General features: G+C 46.8%; 1 protein-coding gene across 1 annotated transcript in view; it reads left to right on the top strand.

Annotated features, from left to right (window-relative positions):
• The window catches only part of SMOC1 (SPARC related modular calcium binding 1), a 149,734-nt gene that overhangs the window by 83,046 nt on the left and 39,094 nt on the right, over positions 1-27,594 (top strand). The window contains 2 exon segments of the mRNA XM_028099670.2: positions 14,046-14,145; positions 16,299-16,346. Of these exon segments, the coding sequence (XP_027955471.2) occupies positions 14,046-14,145; positions 16,299-16,346 (148 nt within the window).

Raw genomic sequence — 27,594 nt, 5'->3', positions numbered from 1 at the left:
CCAGACCAGCAAATGAATCTCCTTTACATATAGACCAGGTGCTTTTCAAATTGCTTTTGCACTGGATCATTCACTGGGCTGAATAGGACTGCCTGCAAGACCTTTAAAGGGGGGAAATCTCAGTTTCTTATAGCATTTTGGGTGCCTTGGATATCAGCCCCTTGCTTTTCTAAGACAGGTGTTTGGGGGGGCTCATCTCTCTGACATGGATCCCAGGGGCTCTCGGAGAGATGCTGAACTGGTGAGAGGCTTCCTTTTTGTGGGTTACCACATGGCTGGGGTGTGTGTGAGAGGTTTTTGGTGAGACCATGTCTCTGCCTCTGCCACCCATTTTGATGTGGTCCTTTTATCCTTTGCTGAAGAGAAGGAGTTCGTCTAGTTTTGAGATCTTTTTCAGGGAGAAATGATCCATATGCAGCTGTAGATCTATATGTGGCACAAGAGGAGGTGAGTTCAGGTTCTTCCTGAGCTGCCATCTTGGACCCCCTCCTCTCTACCTGGTTTTTAACGGCTGCCTCGTATTCCACTGGGTGACTGCCCTATGAATCCTGGAAATTTGGGGATTCAATTTCTGGAAGTCCAATATTGGGTCAAAAGGACATGTACTTTTTTTTTTTTTAAAGATTTTATTTATTTATTTGACAGATAGAGAGAGAGTACAAGTAGGCAAGAGAGGCAGGCAGAGGGAGAGGGAGAAGCAGGCTCTCCGCTGAGCAGGGAGCCCGAGGCGGGGCTCGATCCCAGGACCCAGGGATCATGACCTGAGCCGAAGGCAGACGCTTAACCGACTGAGCCACCCAGGCACCCCTAAAAGGACATGGACTTTTTAATGCATCTGATGCATACCACCAAATTGCCTTCCACAGTCTTGAGTGCAATGTGGTTGATTCATGGCTGTTATCAAATACATTCCCAAGCCATTTGAATTTTTTGTGTAGCTGGGTGGTTCTAACAATACTATAGAATATAAAACAGCATTTGTAATGTTACTTCTATGTGACAAAATGAATTCTGTTTCCCATCTTTGATTTCATGTTCCAGGAACAGTCTTCCTTAATAAAGATTTATCTGGCATTAACACTTTCCTCATTTTTACTTGTTCTAATCACTACTCCCCACACAAATGCACACATACACATGCTTTTTTATTTCCTGAGGTCATTTTTTTTTGCCTATAGGGGCCGGGGGAGCTGTAATTTTTTTTGATGATGCTTTGTTATGAAGTTGGAAGTGCAAAGAAAAAGTTCTGTGGTTTTTTGGCAAAGATGGTGGGCTCCCCTTGTCAGCATTTCTATAGTTCTTACCGTTATGTTTCCTAAAACCTAGGGAACTACAGTTTATTTCCTAAGTGCCTGGGCCAAGTTAGGAAGCAGGTGTGAATATTCCTTTCTTAGCTCCTCCTCCTCACCCCCATGGTGCAGAGTTACTGTTCCTAAAGTTGCCCCTGTGGGCCTGAGACGTGACTTGCTTGTCTTGGAATCCCCCGGGTTTACCAGCTGGCCCTTCCTCTTCCAGGTTCCTCACAAGTATGGAAGGTATCAATGCTTTGCTGCCCCCAGCAGATTGAACATCGACAGGCTGGAATGTGCTGAGCATTGTCATCGGGGAAGGATTCGTCCTATCTTTGATGAGTCTAGGAGCTATGTCTTTTTGTCTTTATGTGGAGCTATCTTACCGAGAGCAGCCATGTGGGTCTCTGCTCACTGCACAGGCCTTTCTAGGTAAAGTACTAAAACCCTGGCTGCATCCATAAGCTGGAGTGTTCTGCCATAAATGGCTCATTTGGATGCCCCCAGACAAAGCCAGTTCTGTATGTTTCAGTGGATGGTGGCCTGCTCTAGGCTTCCCAAGCCTTCTGTGACGTGCACAATGCCAACTTCTTTTTTTTTTAAAGCAGTTACACGGTTAAAAAAAATCAAGCCCATCCTTTATGTATAAGGGGCATAATGGTAAATAGACCCACTGTTGGTCAGGTTGTTGCTTTTCTTGTTCCTTTTTGGTTAAATACTCAATAAACACATTATTATCGTTATAATTTGAACATCTCCTGTGCCCAGAGCATCGTAGTCCTTGTTTTACATATGTTTTTCATTGTATTGCTTTTGTTCCAAACAACCAGATATTGCATATGATAATTTATATGAAAATGCCCACTATTTAGCACATAATTGCTATTCAGCAGATGTTAGTTTTCTTCCTCTCTAGGTATCAGTTTGCTCAACGATAAAATGGGAGAACTAGTTGAGCTCTTTCAGAGGTCAGCAAACTGACCTGCGAGCTGACCACCTGGTTTTGTTCTTTAAAATAACAGCTTTAGGGGCACCTGGGTGGCACAGTCGGTTAAGCTAAGTTAAGTCTGATCTTAGCTCAGGTCTTGATCTCAGGGTCATGAGTTCAAGCCCCACGCTGGGCTCCATGCTGGGTGTGGAGCCTACCTAAAAAAAGGTAAAATAACAGCTTTAGTGATATAATTCACATTCCATGACATTTATCCTTTCAAGTGTACAATTCAGTGGCTTTTAACATTCACAGAGTTGTGCGCAGCCATCTTCACAGTCTTGTGCCAGAACATTTTCATTGAATCCTGCACTCGTTCATTGGCAGTCCTGTGACAGGGAATTTTTAATTTTGTGAATTATGGCAGGGACAGGGCCTGATCCTTCCATGCGCAGGAAGGACTCGTCTACACTCTTGTACATGGTGGGAGCCCCCATTCTCCTCTTTTCAGTTGAGAGAACCAGTTACCCCCGGAGTCACCCCGTCCAATGCAGAGGAGTGCACGACAGTGTGGGTGGATGGAGCCTGCTTTATGCTTGAACGCTGTATCCATTAAGCTCTGTGGTGACCCGCCTGCCCAGCCACTGCTCTGTCCTGCTCTTCGATGCTGAATGGCCACAGAGCATCCTCTCCCAGACTGGCTGGCATCATTTGCTTTGCAAGCTAGGCACACAACTCAGGCCTGCAGAGGTGATTGTAGGAAGCACAGTTCTGTAATGTGGAGGTGGGAAGGAGGATGAGCTAAAAAGGACCATCCAGACCAGCTTCATAGCTCCAGCCCAGGCACTTAGAAAGAGAACAGCACAGAGGGTGATTGAAACCCCCTACCACTGAACCTCCCTTTCCCCACAGGCAGCAGGAAAGCTGGAGAATCAGGCCTCCATCCCTCCCTCCTTCCCAAGTACACCCCCCTGCAGAAGATCAGCTGCAGACACTGCCCAGAGCTTGCACCTTTCATTTCCACGACAGACAAACATGGGGACAGACTTACCCAGGGCCGTGGGGAGCTCAGACGCCTAGCTGGGAGCACCCAGACCCCGTACACTTGCCCAGGATCACATAACTTGCAAGTAGAGAGTCAGGATCCAGACCCAAGTAGCCTGGCTCCAGCGGTCTTGGTCTTAACCACTACTCTCTACTGCCTCTCTAAAGGGCATTGCCATCTTTTAAAGTGATGTTGCCAAACTCCAGCACACCTAGGAGGGTGACTCACCTGAGTAAGATGAGGAAATTATATCACATGAGGAATACTCAAAGGAGCCAGATATGTTTGACTTACAGGTGAGACAAACCAACAGGTGGGGGTGGGGGTGGAGGGAGAGATGACCAAAGGGATCCAGAGAACCATCTTCAAACCTTTGTGGATGACAATAGCTTTTTACTGAGTAGTCCCAGGGAGCTGACCCGGGATCACTGAGTAAACTCTATAGTGACTCAGATTCTGACTCAGAATAGGGAGAACTTTTTACCAGTAGAACAATCCACAAATGGAATGTCTGACTCAGAGACCTTACCTTCCCATCCTGGGAACTGAACTGGCATCGAGCAGGGGTGCTGCTGGGGAGGGGAGGGAGCGCAACTGCCCTGGGAAGGAGGTTCACTTGATGGCCTCTGGGAGGTGACCTCCACACTTTTTTTGGATTTTACGAGACAGTAGCTAACGTTCAGTCGGGTGGGGAGGCACAAGCTGGCATGTAGCAAACACTTAGGAACCTTCCAGGCTGAGCCATTAATACACATGCACTTAGGGCTATTGCCACTCTCCTGTGGTTGCACACAACGTGCCAGGAGATGACCCTGCGGATCAATCAGCTAAGCTCTTCTGCAAAATTAAGGGGTAGGATTTTTTTTTTCCCACCAAAGTAGGGAAAGGTGATAAATAAGAACACAGGAGGGAGTTATGCAGACAGAAAAGTTTCATTAAAAGTGAAGTCAGATGGGGAAACAAGAAAGAGCACCCACTCCTGCAGGCCACCCCTGTCCCTCCTTTGGCCCACTGCTGGCCAGATTTGCACAGTTCTGCTCTGAATACAGCTCCTACACATGAATGGCTTTATTACTGGGTACTTTTTTTTTTAAAACAAAACATATTTGATTCAACTATACTAAAATAAAAAAATTTTAAAAAGAAAGAAAAGCATATTTGAAACCCCCCCCCCCCCCGCCACATGAAAATAAAAGCGAGTGAACAAGAGGTGCTGTATTTGCTACTTACAAAACCTGGGCCATTCCAGGCACCAGACAGAAGGAATGGATTTAAGGAAAGTCCTCTGGGTCCCTGAGGTTCTAACACTCAGGTTTTTAAAGCATCCCTTATGTGTGTGTTGAGGGGAAGATGTTTACACTTTTTGAAAAAAATACAAAAAATGTTCATCAGATACTTGGAAGAGCGGTCTTACCTGATAATTCGGTACCAGTTTGTAGATTTCCACCTTACTCCTAAGCAGCAGATGTTCAATGTTGTAGAGCAGGGTTGTAGAATCGCAGAACTTTTGGGTAAAAGGAGACCTCAGAGGTATCTAGTTCATCTGCCCCTTCCTGTCCCTACCCTGTCTCAATCCAGGGCTCGGGACCCAGTCATCTACCTTCTGCCCTATTGCCACCAGGGATGGGAAGCTTATCACCACCAACATACGTAATGCATTTTGGGACAATTTATTAGGAAAGTCCTTCTCTACATTGACTGGAGAGCTATAATTGGCAACAGATGACCCCCGTCCTAGCTTTAGGACTTACTGAATCCACAGAAATCTCATGTTCCACAGCAAAGTCTAAAGACAGACATCATTATGTCCTTATGAAATTCTCTCTTTTAGCCAACAAATACTCCTTTTTGCCCTGGCAAAAATCCTTACTTCTATCAGTCATTCCCATATCATAGGGATTTATGTCTCTTTTTCCTCTGATTTCAGTTTGCCAAGGCCCCTCTTACAGAGTGTCCTTCCCAAAACTGGGATGTAGTCATAAACAGCCTAGGGAAGAATGCCTCTGTCTCTCTTTCTAAACACACCACTTCCAACAAATATCATGCCGGCAGCTCTGTTACACCCTCAACGCATAAAAACATAGTCAACCAAGACTCCCATATTTAGGAGGATTTGAAATTGTAAGATTATCTTCCTTCCCTGCAAATCCTCCATTAAACTCTAGAGGATGAGGTAAATATTCTGAAAGGAAAGCCCCTCATTCCCCGACACATAGGCTTCCCTAACCTGGCACAAGGCAAGAGACGGTGTCTACAGCCAACAAAAAATAGTGGCACTTTGAAGCTCTGACCTCCATCTTGCCTGCAAAGGGCAGGGGAAAAGGACAAATCAGTTTGTGCTGAGTGCATCCTCTATACCCCACACCACTGGAGATGCTTTATATATCTTGTCTCATTTTGTCTTCTCAACAGCCTTCAATGTGGGCTCCATTAGCTCGGTATCCTAGACAGGTTCAGAGAGGTTAAGTGACTTTGCCAAAGTCACACAGCTTGTGGCAAAGATTGGTATTTAAACCCCTTCACTTTGACTCCAAAGCCATGTTTTTCCTTCTGCATCTTGTTGCTTCTGAGCCAAACCTGACTAAAGATGAGGGGACGCTTGTGGGATAAGCTTTTCCAAACCGAGGAGAAAACAGCTCATGCTAGCCAGACCAAAAGAATTACACCATCCCTTCCCTCTTCCCCCTTTCTTCTCACTGCAATCGAACTCTCTTCCATGTGTGAAATCACCCAGAAGATTTAATGCTGCAATCACTAGACCCACGAATTAGAAGACCATGTGTCATCAAAACAACTGGAACGTTAAAAACTTGCGAGTGAAGTATGGTCATAAGGCTCCTTGTTTCCAAATTCCCACCTAGAAAAGTACTTGTTTCTCAAGGGTTTCACGATAAATGCCAGAAAGGGCGAGGTGGGGGAAGTTTCCCTTAAAGCAGTAGCTCCTGAACTGTGGTTCCTGTACCCTCAGCAGCACGTGGGAACTCGTTAGAAATGCAAATTCTCCAACTGATCCCAGACCCAAGGAATCCAGAAACTGTGTGGGTGGGGCCCAGCCATGGTGTCCCAAGGCCTCCAGGTGCATCTAATGCACACCCGGGAAAGCATGTTCTCTGGCAGCTTCTGAAGGAGAGAGCTATTCTAGGGGAACAAGCAGTCATCTCAGACGGCCCGGGGCCTCATCATTCTTTCAGCTAGGGCCTGTGACACCCACGGAGAAACACAGTTTCTCCGAGCTCCTGTAGGGAATGCGGACAAAAGGAAAGTGGGGCCGCCGGAAATACCACCCCGAAACACAGTTATCAGTTGGACCAATAGCAAGATGCTGAACTTTCAGTGTGCATTAACTTAAGCCAGAGTACCTGCTAACTGATCTGGGGCAATTGGCAGATAAGAAAGAAAGAAAGAAAGAAGAAAGAAAGGAAGGAAGGAAGGAAGGAAGGAAGGAAGAAAGAGAAAGAAAAAGAAAGAAGAAAGAGAAAGAAAGAAGGAAGGAAGAAAAAGAAAGAAAGATTCTAAAGAAAGAAAAAAGTCTTTTACTCCCGCTGCCAGAAGAGAGTCAGACAAATATCCACATGCCTCCTGCTTCATAGTTTCCCTGTTTCCCACCGGGAAGTGTGCGTGTACATGATAGTAATTGTCTCATGACAGGTTTGGGGGTTGCTACTAAGAATGCTGGATCAAGCCTGTCCCTTTGCGGATGACTCACATTTTCTATTTTACAAAAGAGGAACAAAGAAAAGAGTGGGGAGGGAGATGAAGCCATGGGGTGAGAAGGTGCTGTGCCTTGGAGGGGATCCCAGTTGTCAGTGAAGGTCCGAGGCAACTCAAGATGGATTTCGAAACAGAGACAGAGCTTGAGAAAGCGTTACAAAAAGGTGGTGGGGGTTTGCCGGAGGGAAATTATTTCAGGAAGATTGAGCTAAAATGAGAACCTGATCTGGGGCTCTGAGAAGGTTGGACCGGGAAAAGCAAGGAAACGCAGCAAGGCCTTGCACCTCGTTACACTGCTTTCTTCTAAAAGCATGTTTCAGAGAACACTAGTACCGCAAAATGTTCCCCAACAAAATTAAGGGAGGGACCCCCAGTTAAATAAGTTCAGGAGTTGCTGCAAACAGAATCTTACTCTTCGAGCTAAATCATGATCTGACTGAAGACTCTGAGAAGTTGTGTGGTCAAGAAATATTTTGATTTTATTTAACCCAGTGTTTCCAAAGTTATTTGGCTAGAGAACCCCTTCATCCTCAATAATTCCTAGTCACACTTCCTAGAACACCAGCCGTATTCAAAACCACATTAGCGTGGCAGGAGTTAGAAGCAGGCAAGACTGGCCGAGGGTATCTGGGGGCCCTTGACAGCAAAGAGAGCAACAGTCCAACAACAGAGAAGCTACTCTAGGACGTGAGGTCCCACCCCTGTCAGAGAAGCCCCCCAAGAACAGCCAGAGGAAAGCAGGCCAGCCAGGGGCCACGGTGGAGGCCCCCCTACCGTCACCCGAACCACGCCAGAAACAGCCTCTCACTCTAGCTGGCAAAAGACTCTTCCAGCCGCCTCCTTGATTCGAATATTTATCCCATCTCCCATCTCCCCCGTCCCTAACCATCTCCCCCAGAAGAGTTCCACATGCCAGAGAATTACAAGGCACAAAGAGACCCTGTCAGTTCCCTCAGAAGCCAGCACCAGGAGCCATGCCTTTCTCCTTCTCCCTTCTAGGTCTGGGGGACTTCCAGCTGTGATCATGTGATCGGAGAGAGCTTTTCTAGGGAAACTGATCATGTCACGTCTCTGTCTCTAGACCTCTTTCCTCCTTTGTAAAATGTTTGGGTTAGGCTGGTGATCATTATGGGGTTTTTTTGTTGTTGTTGTTTTTTCCCAGCTCCATCAATTCTGAAATTTTATGGTAGTTTGGAGCCAGGGATACAAATTCTTTTTTTTTTAAGATTTCTTATTTTATTTATTTATTTGAGAGAGAGAGAGAGAACAAGCAGGGGGCGGGGCAGAGGGAGAGGGAGAAGCAGACTCCCCACTGAACAAGGAGCCCGATGCAGGGCTGGATCCCAGGACCCTGGGATCATGACCTGAGCCGAAGGCAGCTGCTTCACCGACTGAGCCACCCAGGCACCCCAGGGATCCAAATTCTTATGCTGTTAGGAACCAGCTGTGACGTTTGAACACATAACCTCTGCTTCACGTGCCTCTCCTGTAAAGGACTTCCACACAGCGTGACTCGGAAGGCCCAGTGAGATCATTGGTGGTGAGTGAAAAGCCGCTGTGAAGTAGAAGAGGTGTTTTTTCCATGGGGGGCATGGAAGCAGTGGGGGACAGTTGTCTATGTGCATAGTCTGGGAGTCTCCTTTGTTTTTCTCACTGTGCTTGCCTTCAGTCCCCAATCTGCTTTATCCTGGGAGCTGGTGTTTGCTCTGCTTCTCTGTACTCATCAGTTACTTCACTGCGTTTGTTGAGAGTGCTAGCCTCCCACGTTCTTCCAGATGTCCAGGAGTTGGGCTAATGTTGAACAGGCTTAAAATAATTTCACATTTGTCTTAATTTGGACAGAGGTTGACCTGAAATATACCACTGGGCTGTTTATGCAAAGGGCTTCTTGCCAAAAATATTTAAGTATATGAGTCAGAGATGAAATTTGCTCACCTAAAAACATACTGTTTTTAAGTACCTTTAGTGATTTTCTGCCTCCCTGATCTATCCTCTGATGCAAGTAGGATGTTAAAGTCCCCTACTATTATTACCATCAATTTCTCTCTTTATGTCCATTAATATTTGCTTTATGTATTTAGGTTCTCCAATGTTGGGTGCACAGATATTTGCAATTGTTATATCCTCTTGTTGGGTTGATCCCTTTATCGTTATGTAATGCCTTTCTTTGTCTCTTGTTATATTCTTTGTTTTTTTTTTTAAAAGATTTTATTTATTTGAGAGAGAGAGAATGAGAGATGAGAGCACGAGAGGGGGGAGGGTCAGAGGGAGAAGCAGACTCCCTGCCGAGCAGGGAGCCCGATGCAGGGCTCGATCCCGGGACTCCAGGATCATGACCTGAGCCGAAGGCAGACGCTTAACCGACTGAGCCACCCAGGCGCCCTATATTCTTTGTTTTAAAATCTATTTCATCTGGTATTAGTGTTGCTACCCTGGCTTCTTTTTTCACTTCCAATTGTATGGTAAATATTTTTCCATCTCCTCACTTTCAGTCTATTTGTATCTTTAAGTCTGAGATAAGTCTCTTTTAGGCAGCATTTAGATGGGTTTTGTTTTTTTAATCCATTCTGCCACCCTCTGTCTTTTGATTGGAGCATTTAGGCCATTTACATTTAAAATAATTATTGATAGGTATGGATTTATCGACATTTTGTTAGTTGTTTTCTGATTGTTTTGTTCTCTGTTCCTTTCTCCCTTTGTTCTCTTTCTTTGTGATTGATGAGTTTCTGTAGTGTTATGTTGGGCTTTTTTCCTTTCTTTTTGTGTATCAATTATAGGTTTTGGATTTATGGTTACTGAGAGGTTCACATACAACATTCTTGGTGTATAAAAGCCTATATTAAGTATGCCAGTCCTAGTCAACAGTACAGTTAAGCCGTGAGTAATTTCACTGAGGTTGATGTACACTTTTTGTCTCTGAAGGAAAACCCATCAGTTGACATTTCAGCTTTCCCAGGATGCTCCAGAGAGGAATGGGAGCAAATTCCATGGTTTGTATCTATACCTGTGGGCCTGGAACAACCCTGAACTTTGAGAGCCACATAGTGAGATGCTAGAAATGGCTAATTACCTTTTCAATTCCTTGTGGCCCACAATTTTCCCATAAATTAAATATGAAAGTTGATTAATTTTAGGCTGGGATGGGGGGAGGTAGACCAAAGGGGATTACTTATTAATTTAAAACCTTAAATAAGTTTTCAAGGGAGGAAACCAAACTAGGTAGAATTTACATGTTGATTGTGTGTATATAAACCATCAATTCTATAGAATTTATAGCCTGACTGCTTTTCTGCAAGAAGCCTTACTTCTCTCCTCTGAGAGTAATTAAACTGTTTCTGTATGAAAACAAAATTTCCCTTCTCCCACTAAGGTTTTCAAACTTTTTGCTGAATTTACCCCTTCTGCTGGGACTGTTCAGAATAGAATGTTCTTTGGTTTCCATCGGAGAATCTGGCTGTGCCCTTTTTGAGTGTACAGATAGTTTGCTCAAAAATAACACGATGATAATAAAAATAAATACCTAAGCTTAACCAGGCACTTACCATGCGAGCTCAGTGCTTTATTTACATTATCTAATTTAATCCTCTCAATAACAGAGTGAGGTAAGTGTAATTGTCTCCAGTTATTTTTAAAAAATATTTTATTTATTTGTTTTTAAAGAGATACAGAGAGCACGAGTGGGGGGAGGGGCAGAGGGAGAGGGAAAGAGAGAATCTCAAGCAGACTCCGCACTGAGTGCAGAACCCGCCATGGGGCTCGATCTCATAACACTGAGATCATGACCTGAGCTGAAACCAAGAGTGGCATGCTTAACCGTGGAGGCAGCCAGGCACCCCATAATTATCTCCAGTTTTTAAGTAGACAGGGACAGTCTGAGGCTTGGTTTGATTAAGGACCTTTCCAAGGCTGCAGAGGGTTGGAAAGATAAGTGGTTAACTTAACTTCAGTGGTGGAGCTAGTCAGTTAAGTGGGCTGCATTCTGACTCCATGACGCTTGCTTTCTGTCTCCATGTAACTTCTTTTTCTTCTAGAGGACATCTTGAAAACTCCCCAAGACAACTTACAAACAACCTCTTGATTGAGAATCATGAGTGAACAATATGGGGCTCCTTTGGCAAAGGGAAGTGACCTTGCGGGTCACCTCCTGAGTTCCTCCCAGCCTGAGGATTTTGTAATCTGGAGTCTATTCCTTGGAGCCTGGTCCAAGGAAAATGCTGAGAGCCCTGGGTAAAAGGGGCTGTGTTTGGGCCTGTGGGCCTGGCTGGGGGCTGGGAGGCAGTGTCCACATGCCTGTAGGGATACAATGGGCACACTCAGTGAGCTTGTGGCCCTGGGGACCTGCTTAGCCCAGAGGTCAGATTATATCCCCTGAAACAAAGCGTTGGGTTTAGCCTCCTACTCATGCATTTAGTTCACTCCTCAGTAGCTTTGGCTGGAACTCTGCACGCCTGGGAGGAGAGGGCTTTTGTCCAGCCATTCTCTGCAGCCTGAGTGACCGTAGCACCCAGCCCCAGCAGGCAGCACTGGTCCAGAGGCACTGCTTCCAGTGTTGGACTTGGCAGGGGGTGGGGGGGTGGGGGATGGGGGGAGGCGGGTAGAGTCTTCATGGAGAGGGAAGCTGGCCTTGGCCATGGGAGCCAAGGGGCCTGGGAGTGAGTCAATGTGGCAGCCCAGCTCCGGGGACTGGTTTCCCCACAGGTGATTATTGGCCAGGGAGGAGAAAGCAGCCAGCCAGGCCCCATTAAAATGCTGCCGCTGGTGAGAAATCATCTAGGAACTGTCCCCTGCAGGGCTGACAGAATCTGAAGGGGAAAACTCCCAAGTTTCCAGTGGCGTTTCCCACCCAAGCCTCTGAAGGTTACTAGGGGAGCTCTGGCCCGGGAGGGGGCCGGCTTGCCAGGTGTCTCTGACACAGCTGAGAGCGATCATCGCTGGGGCCACCTTGTACCCAGCCATCTCCCGTGCCAGGCACTGGACTCACACTGTTTTCCTTGCCAGGGCCCTCCAGGTTTGGCGTTGTTCTCCCCATTTTATAGTTGGGGCTCAAAGAGCTAAGTAACATGCCTAATTTGTAACTGGCTCGATCCAGATTCAAACCCAGGTCTGTCTGGGTTTCTTCCATTCCATTTTTAGGCTTTCTCAGAAGGTAGCACTGACTCAACCCAAGATACTGATCGTGGGTGAGCATCTGAGGCAGCAGCGATAGGCACTGTGTTTATAGATGTCTCCATGAGGTGAAGTGGGACTGGAATAGGGTACTGGAGTAAAGGCATTGAATGTAGTTTCTTTACACGGGACAGTGGAGGTAAACACCTCATTTATACCCAGTCGTCATACTGGTAGAAACAAGATGCCCTCCAGTTTGTTCTTATCCTGACTTCTGTGGGTAGGTCTGTAGTAAAACAACTAGTCTTGGGGAAAACTACAGCTTTTGGTACCCACACAAAAGCAGAAGCCATTCTGGAGCTTTTCTGCCTTTCTTATCATTTCTGAATTTCACCCAGGCCATCAGATCTCTCTTGCCTATATACCCCTATGTACTTCACCAGTCAATTTGTATGCTGTTACTGTCCATCCTTGATTCCAATATGTCCTTGATCCCAAGAGGCAATTTTTTTCCCCCGCCTGTTGATATCTTTGCAGCTGGCACCCCTCCTGTCCGTGAGGCCCATGTTTAATGTGGCGGGACTGTTTAAATTGATGCTACATTTTTAGAATTGATGGGGACCAAGAATTGAGGAAATATGATAATTAAGCACTTACTCAACTCATCAAAGGCCTGCAGTAAATGCCAGGCATTCTGCTGGATGCTTAGAAGATAGAAAATAACCAGGATGCAGTCCCTTGCCTTAGGAAGGTCACAGTCTTGATGGGGAGATAAGGGCTGAATTTAGAGAGCCAGGGTGTATGGAGGGGAGGCTGGGACTGCTTTGCAGAGAAAGTGTGTCATGAAATGGGTGGAAATACAAAGGGATTAGGAGAGGGTTGGGGATGATTTGGGGAATGGTATCCCGGACCACTGAAGAGTAGGAACAGACAAATATTCAGAATCGTGAAATCCTAGGGTATGTTTGCGGGCTTCAAAGGGTTCACTGTGGTTCCACTGGAGGGTGTATGTGGAGACGTGGGTGTAAAATGAGGGTTCAGGGATAGGCAGGGGGCAGATCGCCGTGACCTTGAGCCCACATTAATGAGCTTAACCGCCATCCTGAATCCAATGGCAAGTCATGGAGTGGTTTTCAGCACTGGTTTGTGTTTAGGAACTCCATGTTGGGAAATGGACGGGAAGGAGGGTGGTGGGATGGGGTGCAGTGAGAGGAAGTGGACAGAGTGATGGCTGTTGGAAGAGAGAGGAGAGTCACCCCAAACGAAACGAGAGCCTCATTTGTATTTACCATTCCCAGATAGGGTGGACCGAATTATGGAGGCTTGAGGATGATCACACAGAGGAGCAGCGGGGCATCTAGAACTAGAAGCTGTAGGGTCAAGGGACTTCGTTCTTACCTTCACCCTGCCATCTAGTGGGCAACCGCTAGCTCGTGCCCTGGTCTCAGGAGAGCCACCTGATCAATAGGCAGGCCGATTATATGGCCAGATGCTGGGGGGAAGCTAGAAGAGGAGGAAGAGCCCACTACTTGTCGCTGCTTGTTAGGGAAGGGTCATTACAGCCTGCCATGGTGACATCCCAACGTGTACTTGCCAACTTAGTTCACCACGCAGAATTTTTTACAGTTGTTGGGAGAGTATGCCAGCGTTTGGGAGGGGGGAGAATGAAGAGGATATCACTTACTATCTTATATCTAGGTAGGATATAAGATATTCAGCATTCCACGTCATAAGAAGGACGTAGCTAGGTTGCTGTGGTTGTGCCTGGGAGTCACACAGAAGATGTATAATCCATGTTGTCAACTGACTGACCCACCTGCAGGAGACAGTGGGGACTGGTGCTGGGTGAGAGGTGGAAGGAGCTCCTCCACCACGGTGGCAATGCTCTGGAAGGGGTGGGAGCTGACTGTTGATATGGTGACCCACGACTTACGGTTCTTTTCCCCTCCCCCGCTTCCCTGAACAGGTGCAGTGCCATACTTACACAGGGTACTGCTGGTGTGTCACCCCAGATGGGAAGCCCATCAGTGGCTCTTCTGTGCAGAATAAAACTCCTGTATGTTCAGGTACCGTAGGGAGGGGCGGGAAGAAAGAAAAGAGTTGGAGAGGGACCCCCTAGCTGGTCTCTTGCATCTCGTGGGGGAACCTTGGAAAAATGGTTGAAAGATGGGGGGTGGTTAGGAGCCCTCTTCCAGGTCAGAGAGGGCTGACACACTGCTCTGTAAGTAGCTGGTCCACGCTGACACACTTGCTCTGTAGGTAGCTGGGCCATTGGGCCAATATATGCCTGTGTGTATATATTTCTTTATTTTGAGTTTAGGTTTCTGGTTCAATGCTGTCTTCCCAAGCCCCAGCTGTAATCCCTAGAGAATGGCATATACGTTTTTAGCCAGGGTGCTCTGGTTGCCAGTGGCCTTGGGAGCACATCATTGAGATGGATCTTAAAACCAATCTTAAAACCGAATGGGTTTTAAGGCTGAATGATCAACTAGTGATGTCTGTCATGGCTACACGAGGAGAGAGTGGTGGCCCGCGTGCCATATATCTGCTCCTCCTCCCCCGAACAATGGAATGTAGACGAATGGAAAACGTTCATCACAGTGGCCCTCAAATCTGGCTGTTAGCAGCAGAGCCTGGGGAATTAAAAAGAGCCCAGGTGTCGAGGCTCCACCTTCTTTAGTCTGATCCAGTAGGTATGGAGGGGGACCTGGAGGCCACCTGTTTGCAAAGCTTCTCAGGTGGTTTTGATGACTAGATGAGGGAGGGAATCATTGCTTCATAGTGACCCACTACACCAGTCCATAGAGAAATTAAATCCTTGCCAACTCTATGAGCACAGAGAATTTTTGCTCTTAGGTCAACCTCATGGGATCATGGATTTGGATTTACACAAACCCCACACTTTCTACTTCCATTCAGATGGTAGGGGACTTGGGAGTCACTGCCTTAATTCACTGTGTGGCTCAGCCCTCATTCAAAAAAGCCCGTCCAGCCACCAGCTGCTTCATATTTCTTTGTATCTGTGTGTATGAGGTTTTATTTATTTACTTATCTTGAATATTTAAGTCCAAGCAAAGTATAAAGCATTATTCTAAAGCCTATGAGAAATTCCAAGGGCTAGCAGTCCTGCTATCCTAACATTTCTTTTTCACAAGATTTATTCATTTTTCTACTGGCCGTGCTATATAGAGGGAATGGTAAGAAAGGGCAATAAGTATCTACATTAGGAAACCAAGATTTGCAGGCCAAAATGGAAAGTTTACTTTATTTGTGGTTTACATGGAAACTGGAAACCTTAATTGGGGTTGGTGTGGGGAGGGGCAGGAATGAGCCCTCCTTGCAAATGACCTGGAAAGTTTCATTTAAAGCAAACAAATGCACTAGAAACAAGCCATGCAGGGTAATATAATTGAATACTCACAAAACTAATATATGGAGAAGGAGTATGCTATGGAATGAGAAAATAGGGATTCTTTTTTTTTTTTTTCTCTTGGTGGCGGGACCTCCACAGATGTCCTTACGTGTGTGTGCTGGCTCTGCCCTGCATGTGTGGGCTTCATGGAGAAGACAGGTGCCATGGGGTCGGGACCACAGGATAGGTGCCCATGGCATCCTAGCATGCGCAGGGCAAAGCATTTGGCCAAACACACACACTACCCCCTCCTTGAGGAACAGGCTGAGTCTAGAAAATTGTTTCCATGCCTCAGACTATTTTGGCCCATTCAGTACAATTGGGCCAACAATTTTCTACTTAATGCAGATGGAAAATCACCGATTTCCTGCCCTAACCAGCAAGGGATGTCAGTCATCGTATTTGCAGTAAGAGGGGCTTCTTTTCAGTTGGCCCTACTGAGTGGACATGGCTCAGAACATGCAGGCGGTGGGAAGTGGGGGAGATGGGCAGTGGAGGTGAGGGGAAGTTTCTGGAATGTTCACCAAGGGAGTTCTGTGGAGGTGAAGTTTTGTAAAAATCTGGTCAAGATTATTGCCTGGAAATCATGGTTCATCTCACTGGGACTGTGATATCAGTGACATTGATGTTAAACAAACGCCACAGGACGTGTATGTGTGTACTTTGTATATAATGTCCCCAGACGTGTATACAATGTATGTATATACATAACCATGTGCTCACAGCGTCAGGCTTTGCCAGCTCTTTGAAAGAAACCAACCAGGATACATTCTGAATGTCTATGTTTTTGTTTCCCTTTTACCCAAGGTTCAGTCACCGACAAGCCCTTGAGCCAGGGTAACTCAGGAAGGAAAGGTGAGTAGAGTTTTATGCTCTATCCAAATGTTTGCTTCTAAAGCCAGTCCAAGAAGAGTTCTAGACAAGATGGAAGGAGCCTGGGTGTAAGCTAAAAGTCCCCCACAGAAAATCTCCATTCTTATCCTGGGTTTCTTCCTAGAAGCAGCGGAGGAGGTAAGTAAGGCTCATAATGGCAGTGGGGACCACGCTCCCAGAATTTCTGAGGGAGGTGAGTGAGCACAGGGTACAGAGCTGGCAGGGACCCTGAAAACCTTGGCTCCTGGGCGGTTCAGTCAGTCAACTACCAGGTAGCCAGCATGCAACCAAAAAGGACAATGAAGGTAGGCATGTCCAGGTCTGCCCGACCCTCTTGTTTTGGAAACCGGTTTGAACATCTTTCCCCCCCTCGCTGATTCTCCTTAATAATTGTTCCAGCCCATCCAGATTTTCTTCACTAAGACGAGCCCAGCTTCACAGGCTTGCAACCTGTGCTGCTATGGTCTTGGGATTCTTAATCATTCTATCTTTAAACTTGTGTTTTGCTAAGTAAAGCCCAGTGGGACAGTGAGGCGCGCACGTGTGTGTCCTTGTCCCCCTGTTGGCATATCGCTTTTGTGACGTGTGCTGTGGGGGCTTCCACAGGACGTGAAAAATTTTAATCCTTCTTTACCTAGAACAACATTAAATAGAAAATTTTAAAACACCATGACAAGTCAAGAGAGAGACCATGGAAGAGAGGATAAAACTTTATAGTTTGGTGCCCTTAATGGCACTATTTTCTTGCTTTTTGAACAAAGGGCCTTGCATTTTCATTCTGCACTGGGCCCTACAAATTATGTGGCTAACCTCAATTAAGGCACTTGTCTGAGTGCTGTTTAGTGGGGCAGCCAACATGAGGAATAAGTCCCTGGGATATGCTGACCATAATTTCCAGGGTGGAGGACACTAAGCTCCACTGCCACTTGAGTGGAGTGAGAGAGAGAGAGCGCGTGAGCACACGCTCTGGTAGCTGCATGGGGGACCAATACCAATTTCACTGAATGTACAAACACTCCAGAACCCCTATTTCGGGCTCTTTGGTAAAAACCCAGCCAGGAGATGGCAGCTGAGTTTGAGGCTTTGCACCCGAATCTGGGCCTTGGGGGAACTGGACTTAAATGTCCACATGGCGTGTCGGGCCTGTATAGGGTCAGCGTGAGGTGCATGGGCTTGTCCTGCACCCGTGGTCACAGGGAGATGGAAGTGAGGCCCAGGACCCTGCCCTGCATGCTTGTCCCACGGGAATGGGAAGAGGAGGCGAAACCACCCTGCCCGGATGCAGGAAATGAGACTCTGGAGAAGCTGCCGGCCTGAATGCAGGTGTTCCAAGAGGACGAGGAAGTGGAGAGCATCAGGATCCTACTAGAAAACATGGATTAATGGGCCTTTCCACAAGCAGGAATGCATACGTGGGCAAAAAGGAGGGAGCAACTGCCTTTCTGGGTCCTTCCCGGAACAGGGAGAGGCTGCCCTGCGTGCTGGCCATTCCCTTCTAGGTAGGAAAGTGGGAGAGGGGCGTGAATGGTTCTTCCTGCAAAGACCTGACCTCCTCAACACTGTGAATGGCACGTGTGTCAGTCTGCAATTTACTGGAGTTGCGAAGCAGAGCTGCCTTCGATTTGACTTGTTGCAACTGAAGACTTCAGGAACATCGCCTTTGTTCTGGGACATGAGATCTCAGTGGTAGAAAAAACAATTGGCAATCATGCAAAACAGACAACCCAGATTTCCCCCACCAAAGGGAACTGAGGGCATGATGCTGAATGGAGCGCCCACACCAAGAAAGGCGAACCATGGGATCTGGGATCTTAAACGGTACAGGGAAGTACTTTCCAGGTTGATGTGGCTTTGCACCCTGTGGACAACAAAAGAAACAGACCTGTGGCCATTGTGGGTTCTTGCTGCTCCAGCTGGGAGAGGACAGGGACACCTGATTCCTCCAGGGACGGTGCAAGGAATAGGGGCATAGAGTCTGGAGCCTCATCTTAGAGATAAGTTGCTTGGTTTCCAGCAATTTGCTCCCCTACGCCAGATGGGCTCCTCCCTCCCAGATGGTTCTGCAGAGGCTTCCTCTTTGGTGCAGAGGCCTGGTGGGGGATGCTAGGGCTCACTCGCCTCTGGAGACTTGACTTTTGCCCAGAGCATCTCCTTCCTTCTACTCTGGAGGATCAGCTTAGGTGCTAATCCTCTTCTCTTTGTCTGCCGTGGGCAGTGCAGAGAAAAGCAGGCTCAGGCCACCTGTAGGAAGGGCCACCTGAAGCCACACCTGTCCAGGAAGCTGGGGTTTGAAGGGGGACAGGGTGCGAGAGGGCATTTGTAATATCCTGTGTCAGCCGCCGAGGTCCCTCTCTCAGCTGCCACTTAAGAATGGAATGTGCTCCAGAGGGCAGCAGGTGGGAAGACACAAAGGCCCCTTGTCTGAGCTGGTGCCCACACGTGGGGTCTCCTAGACGGCATCTCCCTAGAGCTGGAGTTCACAGCCCTGAGGCCTGCTGCAGAGATGCGCGGCCCGGACCCTCGCGCAGGGTGAGGGGTACAGCCAGAAAGGACGCCCCAGGTCTGGGTGTGAGAGTGGTGGGGGCGGCAGGGGGCAGCGGGGGAGGAGCGGGCCCAGGCCCTTCTCTCCCCACCCTCTTGCCTTTGGGAGCCCGCTCCACTGACAGGGCTCAGAGGGATCGGTTCTCTCTGCCTGGAAGGAATGAAAAGGTGTATTGTGCGGAGATGGAGGGTCTGGTTGCCAGCCAGGAATTAGTCCTGCGGAGGAGAGGAGAAGGCCCAGCAGAGGAGGCTGGGGGAGGAGGCTCGGAGAGATAGCAGGAGGAAGGGAGGAGGGAGAGAGGCCAGGCAGTAGCGGGTCACAGGCGGCTGGCCCAGACAGGAGGCCTGGCTTGTGGCTCCTGGGTCCACAGGTGTGGGGCCCGAGGGGAGAAGTGGGGGAAGGAGGGAGGGCAGCGCTGTTATCTTACCCAGATGCACGTGCTCTGGGGGGGGGGGGAGGAGGGTCAGAACTTCAGCCTATTTACTTAATCCCTTGGAATGTCCTTTCCTCGCTCTGTTCTTTGGGCCCCTTGTGTTTAACGGACTCCTTTATGGGCACATGTGTGGTAATTAACACGTGCAGCGTAGGTCCTGGGCCATGTGTTTGAGTTTCAAATATCCATTAATCTGGGGCACTCCCATCCTGACTCCCCTCCCCTTCTCCTTTGGTCCTTGCCCTTGAAGAAAGATGTGGGAGCGGGGACTGTATGTGGGCGGTGGGGGGGGGGGGTACACGTGCCTCTCCGTGTGTTTTATTGATGCTTCAGAGGATGATCAGCAGAGAGGAAGAGGGCCACCAGCAGCCCCTTGAGCTCTGACGACGTGCTGCTACAAACAGTCGAAGGCTGCAGAAGCTGCGGTAGAGATGAATTTTTGGTTTCAACTGAAGCAGGTTGAAGGACAGCTGGGACATGGCTGGGAAGCAAAATGTCTTTAGAGATCATGAATTTACCGAGTGGATTTTCCTGAGGTGCCTCTTTTTGGGGTCTTGATGCTAAGGAACGTGGATGATTTGAGGAGCTTCTGAGCTAGCCGAATACAAGTCAGGGACTTGTCCTGAGCATGATTGCTTGTGAGGTGCAGGAGGGGAGTTCTTAGCCTTTAGGGGATGGTAAGAACAATGAAATGGGAGGATAAGGGGAGAGCACTTGTTAAATTTTTTCCTGGCCATTCTCTGGGAGCTTTCTTCTTCTGAGCACCCAGGACCCTGGAGATCCCCTGCTGATGCTTCAGTAATCGGCAAGTGCAAGTTGAGGACCATCAGGGGTTTTCTGCAGTTTGCATATTTCCTACTTGTAAGAAGTCTGGGATTTAGCTGTTTGAGGAAAATGAGAGAAAAATAGAAACATTAGCAGACTCTGCTTGCGTTTTTTTGCACAGACTTCTGTATTTGTCAAGCCAGTGTTGGAGAGGGGCAGAGCTCCCCAAACCCAGCCCACCTTTAATCTGTGGAGACTTTTTAACCCCCCATGAGCTGCTCCAGACCCTGTGCTCTTAAGTAAAGAGTGAGTCACGGTTATTTGTCCAGGGTCCCTTTCTGTGTCTCCATTTTTAGAATCTCTCCTGGAGTCTGTTCTACAGGTTGGTGCCAGCTTGAACGACCTGTCACTCAGGTGATGGATTAAGTAGCATGCTCATTCAGGGCTGAGGGATGTGCTTCGGGCCTGGGGTGATGGGTGGCAGGCATCCCAGATGACGGGGACAGTGTGGCTTCCAGCCTCAGCCCTCCTGTGGTCAGCACACCTGAATGAGGTTCACCTCACTGCCCTGAGCTGTGCATCGCCGGCTGTCTCAGGACATTCTACATGTGGAGCATCCCTCCTGCTCAAATGACTCTACCCTCTTCCCAGCTACCCTTCTTTCCTCTCCCCCAGCACTGGGGGGGGGGGGGCGGGGGGGCGCGGTCAGTAGTTGACCTGTCAGCATGGTCGTCAGGTGGCAACAGTCTGATTCCCTACCATCTGGGGTTGGATGTGAATGGAGACGGGCAGGTGATGGCCTCTACGGGTTGGCCTCTGCTCGCACTGGATTTCCCCGGGGAGAAGCCGTCATTCTGCTACAGCACCTGCTGAGACAGAAGCGGGCCGAGGCAGCTCCAGACCCACGAGAGGCAGTCTTTTGCTCTCTGCATGTGTGTGGCTTTGGCTTGCCGGTGCCCGAGCCACTCTGACCAAGCCCGACATGTCAGGCGACTGGCTTTGCAGCGTTTGGTGGCAGAGGGGAGTGCACAAGTGTGCTGGAGCACGCATGCGTGTGCTCTGTCTCCTTCCTTCCCCTCCCCAGCTCGCCTCCATGTACTCGAGCCCTCCCCTCTACCCTAGTCCCTATTCTGGGGTCTCTGACAGGAACTTAAGCCTCTAAATGGAGGATACTAAATGAAGAGTTTGAATCCCTGCCATATCCTCATTTCCAAGGACTAGAGAGGAAATGGGGTTTAGGGATCTGGAAAAGCCTCCTCGTGGTAGATTCTTATGAGTCCTTGGTGTTATTAGTAACCTTTGTTTATACTTGGCTTCTTATTCTTTCATTCAACAAATATTTATTGAGAGCTTCCTAAGTGCCAGGCGTGTTACAGTCACTGAGGACCCAACGACAACTAACATGATAAGAGCCTAACCTTGTCTTGTGGAACTCACATTCTGATGGTTCTTAGCCTCTTCTTATAGAGGTTATCTTCAGGTGAAGGTAAAGCCTCCCTGGGGAGCACAGACTTCTAGAGGCTGGGAAGCTATCACCTCTGCAGGGAGGCAAAGCAGGTGGCCCCACCACACAGCCCTGGTTGGTAGTTCCCATGGCCAGAGCCTCTAAGGAAAGACCCTTGGAGAAGGTGCCTGGGATGAGCATGGCCCACTAGCAAGTTCTATTTTTTCTTTAAATTCAGTTTGCCAACATATAGCACATCATTAGTTTTCGATGTAGAGTTCAATAATTCATGAGTTGCCTATAACACCCCCAGTGCTCATCATATCACCTGCCCCTCTTAATGCCCATCACCCGGCTACCCCATCCCCCCCCCCTTCTGTACCTCTCAGTTTGTTTCCTGTAGTTAAGAGTCTCTCATGGTTTGTCTCCCTCTCTGATGACTTCCCATTCAAGTTCTTGATCCTTCTGCCTGGTACTTTTGTGGGGCCCCGCACGTCCAGGTGAGGATTCAGAGATTGACAGGCCATTGAGAATATGTTCATTGGCCCACTGGTCCTTGACTGAGTGAGTTCAGTTCCAGGCGTGTCCCTGGAACCCAGGTGGAAGCAGGGATGTCTGTGTGTGGGCACAAAGGCCACCGGGCCACATCTGAGCCACTATCTTCAGCTCTGAGTGCCACACAGCCCCTGGGGGAGCAGCCAACGAATTACCACTCTCGGGCCCTGTTGTATCACCAATTCTGTGCCTGCGGAAAGAAAACTGAGATCCAGGAGCTGCTTATTTGAAAGTTTACATGGAAAGGCCATGGAGCTAGAATAGCTAAAACATTTTAAAATGAAAAATTAAGTGGGAGGTATCACTCTGATTTTTTTAAAACATAGAGATCTTTAATGCTTTACTCCCCCATGAATCTTGATGAATTTTGAATTCATGCTTCCCTGTGTTCTTCTGAACAAATGCAGTGATCTCTCCCCTTTTAAAAATGTTTGTTTCATTTCCTTTTTTAAAAACGACTTCTTTTTTTTTTTAAGAGCAGTTTTAGGTTCACAGCAGAATTAAGAGGAAAGTACACAGATTCCCATACAGCCCCTGCCCCCTCACAGGCAGAGCTTCCCCACTATCAACATCTACACCAGAGTGGCACATTTGTTACAATTAGTGAGTCTTCACTGACACGTTATTATCTCCCAAGGTCCATAGTTTATGTTAGGGCTCACTCTTGGTGTTGTACTTTCTGTGGGAATAGACAGATGTATAATGGCACGTGTCCACCATTACAGTATCATGCAGAGTATTTTCGCTGCCCTGAAAATCCTCCGTGCTCTCCACCCCTGGCAACCCCTGATCTTTTTACTCCCTCCATAATTTTGCCTTTTCCAGAATGTCACAAAGCTGAAATCATAATACTCTGATTAAGACTTACAGTGCTCTAGTAATCAGGACAGTGCGGTGTTGGCCAAGGGATGAACACACAGATCAGTGGAGCAGAGTAAAGAACCCAGAGAAAGGCCTGCACAAGGCTGGCAAACTGATGGAACAGAGGCATAGAGCAGTTCAGAGGAGGATGACCCTGTAGCGATTGGACATCCATAGGCAAAAACACAAACAAGAAGCCCCAAAGCCTCAACCCAAACCTCACATCTTATACAAAAATGAATTTAAAATGGATCTTGGGCTTAAATGTAAAACTATTAAAACTTCTGGAAGAAAACATAGGAGGAGATTCTCAGAAACTATAGCTAGATGAACCTAGGGCTTTTATGTCTTAGAACAACAAACACATGATCCAAAAAATTGAAAAGTTGAGAAATTGGACCCAATTGAAATTAAGAACTTGCTCTGAAAGATCTTGTTAAGAGAACCAAAAAAGTGCAGACTGGGAGGAAATACTTAAAACAAACCATATATCTGATGTAGGACTTCTATCTAGAACATGTAGAGAGCTCTCAGAAACTCAGCCAGTTGAAAAGCAATTCCACTTAAAAAATGGGAAAAATACATGAATAGACATTTTCCCAGAGCTCATATGCAGAAGGCAAATAAACACACAAAAAAGATGTTCAACGTCATTAGCCGTGAAGAAATGCCAATTAAGATCATGATAGGATATCACTACACACCTGTTAGAAGAGCTAAAATAAAAAAAAAAATAGTGACAATATCAAATGCTGGTAAGGCTGTGGAGAAAGTGCATCTTTCATACATTGTTGGTAAAAATGTAAAGTGATACACACTCTGGAAAATACTTTGGAAGTTTCTTTAAAGAGTAAACAACGAAACATACACTTATCATATAAACTAGCAAGGGCACCACTGAAGCATTTATCCCAGAGAAATGAAAACTTGTGTGTACCCAAGAACCCGTACATGGATGATCATGGCAGCCTGGGGTAACTGAAGAGGAAAACAACTCAGATGTCTTTCAGTGGTTGAAACATAGCTGTGCCTCCGCCCCATGGAATACGACTCAGCAGTGAGGGTACAAAATGTCGGTGTGTGCAAACCACGACTTGGATGGCTCTCAAGGGCATTATGTAGAGTGAGAGAAGCTGGTTTCAAAAGGTCATTTACTGCCTGATTCCATTTATGTAACATTCTAGAAAAGACGAGATTATAAAGATGGAGAAAGGATTCGTGGTTGCCCGGGGTGAGAGATGGGGTGGAGGAGGGCAAGTGTGATGATAAAGGGGCTGTAGAGGGAGATCTTTGCGGTGATGGAATAGTTCCGTATTTTAATTGTGCTGGTGGTTACACAATCTGCGCATGGATAAAAATGCATAGAACTACCCCCCCCAACACACATACACAAATGAGTACATGTAAAACTGATGGAATGTGAATAAGGTCTATGGATGACACCACTATCAATGTCCTGACTCTGATATTGTACAATAATGAGGTTACCTACATAATTATACGTTACCTATATATTTATGTTCACTGTGGGTTGTTACCACTGGGGAAAACTGGGTGAAGCATACATGGAACTTCCCTGTATTATTTTTGCAACTTCCTGGGAATCTGTCATTATTTTAAACTAAAGAGTTAAAAAAACCTAGCCCAGTTCTCTTTGACCCCAGCTCAGAACTGACTCTGCTGCTGGTGGTTCCTCCTCTCCCCTCCTCCCCCCTTCTCTCCCCTCCTTTCCCTCCTCCTCTTTCTCCTCTTCTTCCATGTCTGGTCTATTTTTTTCACCAGCATCATGTTTTTACTCTGATTTGGGGGAATGTGGAGCTTGAGGATGTAGGGAATTGTTGCAAAAAGATGGCTTTGAGCTTGTTTTTACTTCTTTTGGGAGGGAGCATGCAGGTGGGTAGACGGAATGTAAAACCTTGATATCTTGCTCTGGAAAGGACCTGAGGTGCCCAGATAACCCCTGTTGTCAAAGGTCAGGATTAGGACAGCTCATAGTACATTTCTGAGCCTCATTGTTCTTGGGACATGCATCTCAGGAAATGTTGACTAAAATTCCATCCTCCTCCTGGTATGAGTAGGGCTAGGGTCTTAAGGGACTTTTGCTAACAGGCCCCGTTGTCTCCCTGTGATGCCCAGAATACATCATGTCGACTTCCACCCTGGGTCCCTGAGTCACACGCTGAGGGGGCTGGTGGCTCTGGCATAAATGTCCCATCAAAAGCAACAACCTTCCAGTACTTCTGCCAGGCTGAAGTTTATCTCCCTGTCTTTGTAAAAGATGACCAATGGCAGCCTCAAAGAATTCAAGAGGGAGGGTGGCCGGTGATGGACATGGTTTGGGCAGAGCTCAAGAATCGAAGGGGACTTGGGATCGTGGAGAGACCTTCCGAATCTCGGGAGGTGGGGGGTGATTTCTTTTTTCCTCATTCTCCAAGGCTCCTCGGTCTCAGAGACCCCAAGAGATGCCATTAATACAGATTCCTCCTCTGGCCCCTTTGACACATTTGCTTTTGAAGGACCTGGAAGAGAAAGCTCTTTGTATGTGGTCAGAATAAACTCATTGTACACCCAAACAATTAACTCCTCAATGGACTTGCCAGCCCCTTGAAAGCCCCGGCCCTGCTTCCCTGGACCTCTTGGGCTCTATTCAGTCCCTTAAGCACACCAATGTTTTTGAGTTTTTGTTTTGTTTTGTTTGTTATTCTGAAAAGTCTTTCGCTGAGAATAGTCAGAGCGGATCAACATTGTCCTCAGCCTACATTTATCTTCACTTGCCAGCGAATGTCAATCAGGAATCAAAAAGGCAAACAGAGGAGGCTTTGAACGGTGTCATCAGGGGTCGAAGTGACTTCCAGCTGTCTGTGCGTGGGTCAGGCCTTCTTGAAGGGCAAGGAATTGTGCTGTCACACAAACCCACTGTCTGGACAGCCTTGCAGAGCCCGCGTGGGGGCTGCAGCTTTCTGGGGCTGCACCTTAAGGACGAGGCATGGTTGGGGGTTGGAGAAATTGGAAGGCCAGGGCTCTGGGCCTGGGCAGTTTCCGGAGCTGCTCACTGCCTCTGGGCCTGGAGCAAATCACTTTCTTGCTCTGAGACTCCATCTCTTTTTATCTGCCTGGTGACTTCCTCTGTGCTGGCCAGTGGTGAGACTAGATGAGGAAAGCCACCTGCCAGAAACCGAGTGTTGCAAAATGTGGCCTCATGATTGTTGATCTTGACACCATCCTTGAGAAATTCTGTCGGGTTTTCCTCATTCATTCATTCATGAATGTAAGCTTGCCTTGCTTTTTATTTGATTGTTTTGATTTTTTATTTTACTTTTTTATTTTATTTTTTTCTTTAGTGTTTCCAAATTTACATTTTTCTCCCTGTAAGAAAAATGATAATCTTCGAATTGGCTTTTTTCAGTGTTTTATCCACCTCTCCTTGTTCTGGAAGAGTGTTGTGGTGTTAAAGAGAACTATAGTCCTACTATCTGAGGTCCAAAAGAACCACCAACGATGAGCACCAGGTATCACATGATCATGCACATATATGTCAACTGAGATTCAGATACATTTTTCTTTAAAATATATGGGAGAGTCTCTCTGCCAATTAAGAATCACTGAAATAATTCAGCTGTGCTTCCTGAGGTTGGATCTGAGACAACATTGGCACTACCTCCCGTTTGTGTTAACAGCTTTATTGAAGCATAATTACATACCATAAAATTTACCCATCATAAATGTACACTTCAATGAATTTAGCACATTTAGAGCATCATGTGGCCATTACCAGGGAACATTTCCATCATTCCAAAAAGAAACCTGTACCCATTTATAGTTACACCCCACTGCCTCCTCCAGCCCCGGGCAACTACAGATCTGGACTCTATAGACTTATCTTTACTGGGCATTTCACCTAAGTGGAATCCTACAATATGTAGCATTAGTACATGGCTTCTTTCATTTAGTCTAATGTTTTTGAAGTTTCTCTATATTGTCATGTATTTGGAATTCATTCTTTTTCATTGTTGAGTAATATTCCATTATATGGGTATATCACCATTTGTTTGTCTGTTCACCAGTTGACAAACATTTGGATTGCTTCCAGTTTGGGGCTATCATAAGTAATGCTGCTATGGATATTTGCATACATGTCTCTGGGTGGACCTGTTTTTCTTTTTCTTGGATGGATTACCAAGAGCGGAATATTTGGGTCGAATGGTAAATTTATGTTTAACATTTCAAAGAAATTGCCAAACTGTTATCCAACATGGCTACTCCATTTTACATTCCCACAGCAATGAATGAGGGTTTTAGTTTCTCCACACCCTTGCCCACATTTGCTATTTCCTATTTTTAAAATTTTAGCTATGCTAGTAGGTACATAGTGGTACCTCATTGTGGTTTTAATCTGCATTTTCTTAACAACTAATCATGTTGAGCATCTTTTCATGTATCCCTTAGCTGTCCATGCATCTTCTTTGATGAAATGTCTATTAAAATATTTTGTTCATTTTAAAATTAGGTTGTTCATCTTCTTACTGAATTGAAAGGTTTATTTTTTTAATTTAAAAACTTTGATAGGATTTTAATTTTGTAAATCCAATTTTTTAAAAGTAGGCAGTTGGATAAGATGGTTTATACTTAT

The sequence above is a fragment of the Eumetopias jubatus genome, unplaced genomic scaffold, assembly GCF_037043125.1.
Source record: "Eumetopias jubatus isolate StellerSeaLion01/CBP00866 unplaced genomic scaffold, mEumJub1_p1.0 scaffold_7, whole genome shotgun sequence".
Lineage (NCBI taxonomy): Eukaryota > Metazoa > Chordata > Mammalia > Carnivora > Otariidae > Eumetopias > Eumetopias jubatus.
Note: the sequence above shows the minus strand (reverse complement) of the source record. Positions and strands in the feature narration are given on the sequence as shown.